The sequence below is a fragment of the Acyrthosiphon pisum genome, chromosome A2, assembly GCF_005508785.2.
Source record: "Acyrthosiphon pisum isolate AL4f chromosome A2, pea_aphid_22Mar2018_4r6ur, whole genome shotgun sequence".
NCBI classification, from domain to species: Eukaryota; Metazoa; Arthropoda; class Insecta; order Hemiptera; family Aphididae; genus Acyrthosiphon; species Acyrthosiphon pisum.
Genome location: NC_042495.1, coordinates 12453413 through 12457630, shown reverse-complemented (window position 1 = coordinate 12457630; position 4218 = coordinate 12453413). Strand labels below are relative to the sequence as shown.

General features: G+C 32.5%; 1 protein-coding gene across 1 annotated transcript; it reads left to right on the top strand.

The window, feature by feature from the left end:
* Nucleotides 1-3015: 3015 nt before the first annotated feature.
* LOC100571230 (craniofacial development protein 2-like) lies at nt 3016-3888 on the top strand. Its single transcript, XM_008183312.1, has one exon. It carries the CDS (start codon nt 3016-3018, stop codon nt 3886-3888), a length of 873 nt encoding a protein of 290 aa, XP_008181534.1.
* Nucleotides 3889-4218: the final 330 nt, after the last annotated feature.

The following is a 4218-nucleotide window of genomic DNA, read 5'->3' as shown; positions in this document are numbered from 1 at the left end:
GGGTGGTCACCCATCCAGGAGCTAGCAACACCGACCGCGATACGTACACCCAGAGCATTTCTGCAGTTGAGTATATGGACCGTTTAATATTATTGTTATAACAAATGTAAAATGAAAAAGATAAATATGCTTATATAGTTGTATACCACACGTAATCTTGCGTATTATATAATACCTACTCGGGGATAATTCACAATAATATTATAATTGGGAATATTATTTGGATGCGGCGTGTATGATCAATGCTTATGGACTATGGTTACCGTTATAAGATTTACATTTAAAACATAATGTGCTCAGAGGTGACATAAGAATACTAAATATTTAGAGAATTGAATTTACAAGTATATTGACACGATTTTGCCTGCGGATGTTATTGGTAAATTTTAAACGAAGTTTGCCGGAACAGATGAATGTTAGATTGACTATTGTGTATTTCTCTTTGTGTACCTATATTGTCTATTGTATTTATTCGCCTTTGGGTTACAATAATGCTAGCCAAACAAATCATGAATAAACTATATTCAGCTTGTTTTTGATTATACACTTATAATACCTGTGTTCAATATAAAATAGGTAGGTATTTTTACGAGTTTCTTGGGTTTTAAATAAAAAAGCACTGTGCTGTGGCATTTTCTTTTAAAACTGAGTACAAATTTATTGTTCAACACTATTCGAAATATTATCTTTAAAACAATTAAATGGCACAAATTATCCAACTACACGAATATTTAATCATACGTTAGACGCCTGCAACCTACTCGAAACACAAAGTTGTGCGCGTCAATAAGAAAGCGCGCCAACAATTAAATATTTGTTTTTGCTTTTCTGTGAAATGCGGAAAGAGTGACTTAAAGCCAATTATAGAACACCTACGCGATTTATCAACTATGTAGAACTCATGCTATAAAGTCCTACGTATATTTGTGGATTTATAATTATAGCGTAATTACAAAATTAATGATCAGCTATCGATTGTTAAGAAAATTTGAAAAAACTGAAAAGCAATTATTGCTTATTTGAATGAATTCCTATTTCATTTATAATATATTAGTATGCGGTGTAACAATGATAGTGAAATACAAATGCACAGACATCTCGAGAACCGTCTGCTGTAGCGGTGTTCTCAATACATTTTAAATCATAAATGTTAAAAACTGGCTTATTCATTATGTACCTTTATTACAGACATTTGTGACTATTATAAGAATCTATCTATAATTTTTCCTATTTATTTAATTATAAACCATGGCTACTTGAGCAGACCGCAATATTCTTTCACTTGAAAATGACCATGAAGAAACATCGAATCCTTATCAAACTCATTTAAATTTAATTGACAACTAGGTCATCTAAGTTAAGAATCAAAATAAATCACGAGATATCAATCAGTATTATACGTACAGTACATGTTAAAAAAATTTAAATCCCCCATTATCCAATTCTAAGGAATACCAATCCCGATATCTTCTGAAGCTCAATCAATAATCATTGATTTCATTGACTTCAATCAAGGTGGGGACCCACGTAAAATTTAAAAGGAAAATTCTCAGCAGCAGATTCAGTTTTCTTCATTAATTTATTAAACCAGTATAATTATACAATACACATATGTAAGTATGTATATTGTATAGAACAAAATGGATAATATTACTTTAATGTGCGTAATGACAACGAAGTTTGGAGCGTTTAGAAAAAGGCACGCTTCTCCACAAGCGCCCCCCTCCCTCATCAGTATCACAACCCGCCGCAATTTTTATTGATCGATTGGCACTCAAAAACATATATAATAATTGTTACCGTCAATTAAAACAGTCAATGACCGACGACTATTGCGCACGAAAAAAAAACCATTACCATAGGTAATCATCTATTCAATTAAATTCCTGGTATCCTACCTCATAATATTATAAATTATAATGTTCTTATACACGGACATACACAGTAAATTGTAAATTATGATAAACTATATAATATTATTATTATAGACGTGGTACGTGGTGGTTAACTACCCAGAACGGCGAACACGCTCCCTTGGAACCTCTCGCGCGTTAACCCATTTATGCTAACCGTGTGACAGACCTGCAAGCTCGATAACGATAGCTGTATGCGACAACGTGATACGTAGGTACATAATAATAAATAATCCATGTAATATGTATTTTTGTCTTGTGCCTAGCTCTATACGATAGTCGATAGCCAGTAGTCCACTTTTTACTGTTAAATATTATTGTATTAAAAAATTACATTATAATATGCATAAACATAATACATTCATAAATATACATTACATACATATTATAATAAAAGGTTCGGATTCGAAGGCCATATAAACAATAAAAAGCATTTAAAATGTTAAAAATATCATTTAATATAGGTATATAATATAAAAGAAGCAATTAAAAAACTGAATAAATTTCCGTCTATTTAACTAATTTGTATAGTAATCCTCATTTGTTGTGCCTCTAATTAATACTAAATCTTGAATCTACCCATCAGGAACACATTTTAATCCATAAGTATAAATAAGTATAACATGGGTGTTTTGATAAATTCTAAATTAACTTGCCATGACAATTAATACTTTAACCATACGTCCAACAGTGATAATAAGTATGTGATAATATAGTGATAATAATAACTTACTAAAGGTAATTTTAAAGCTTAAACATAACATTTGACGGCGTTGGGAAAGTGGCGTCCCCATCGTCAAATATACCTATGGTATATTGCAATAGCCTCCACACTAACTTTAAGTAGTTGGTGTGGATTGGTCCTCCAGGTTGGGGGTTGAGCGTCGGGTTGACTCCCCGACCTCGGAAAAAAAACACCTGTTAAGAAACGTTCAAATGGGCCTCGGAATTATATTGATCATGGTAAACGACTGGATTTGGAAACTAGACTGCGTTTGGGAACTTGGAATATTAAAACACTCAACAAACCAGGAGCATTTAAATACGTAATAGATGCTAAAGACTCATATAAATTAGACATCCTAGCACTACAGGAAGTACGATGGCGATCCACGATAGTGGAGACATTAAAACGGGCAATACAACACTATTTTACAGTGGGACTAACAATGGAAGGCATGAGAATGGAGTAGGTTTCATGATTAATGAGAAAATTCTTCATAACACAAAGAGCTTCACACCTGTAAATGACCGTATTTGCTACATTAAAATATCTGGACGACTTTTTGATCTAATTCTAATCAACTGCTATGCTCCTACAGAGGACGAAGCCGATGATATAAAGGAAAAGTTTTATGACGAACTTGAGACAGTGGTGAATAGCCTACCTACTCATTGTTTGAAAATGATAGTTGGTGATTTTAATGCTAAAATAGGTAGAGAAAACATATACAGACCCACAATAGGACCAGATAGCCTGCATGAAGTAAGTAATGACAACGGTACAAGACTAATTCACTTTGCTACATCACAAGAACTAACAATTAGTAGCACTTATTTTCCAAGAAAAGATATTCACAAATACACTTGGGTCTCTCCAAATGGTCGAGTTCACAATCAGATAGATCATATAATGATAAACAAAAGACAAGCCAGTTCTATCAGAAAGGTGAGAACTTTTAGGGGAGTGGATGCTGACTCAGAACATTACCTATTATTTGCACAATTTAATCTTAGGCTCTCAACAAAATGGAATATGGTGAAAAAATCAACTAGAGTAAAGTATAATATACAAATATTAGAAGATTCTGAAGTTCAAAAGAGATTTGTTAAAATGATACAAGAAAATATTCAAATAAAACAACCAGAAAAAGAAACGCAAACAATTGACTCTCTTTGGTGTAATCTAAAAGAAGCAGTAACCAACAGTGCTAGAGAGCATTTAGGTATTGAAAAAAGCAGAAGAATTGGTTAGTAAAGAAGCAGTGGGTAAAAGAAGCGAGTTAAGAAAGAAAGCACTGCAAAGTCCATCAACTAGCGATACTGATAGATACGAAGCACAAAGAAAGATCACAAACAAGATAATAAGAAGAGAAAAGCGGCTATATGAAAAGAAAATGATTGAAGACCTGGAAACAAACAGATATAATTTAAAAGAATTCTTTAATTTAAGTGGCAACATTAAAAAGGGTTATAAACCTCTAACAAAAATATTAAAAAACAAAAGCGGAGATCTCATCACTGAAGAGAAACAAATAGTAAACGAATTTAAAGATTTCTTTGAAAAACTATTAAATAGCAGACA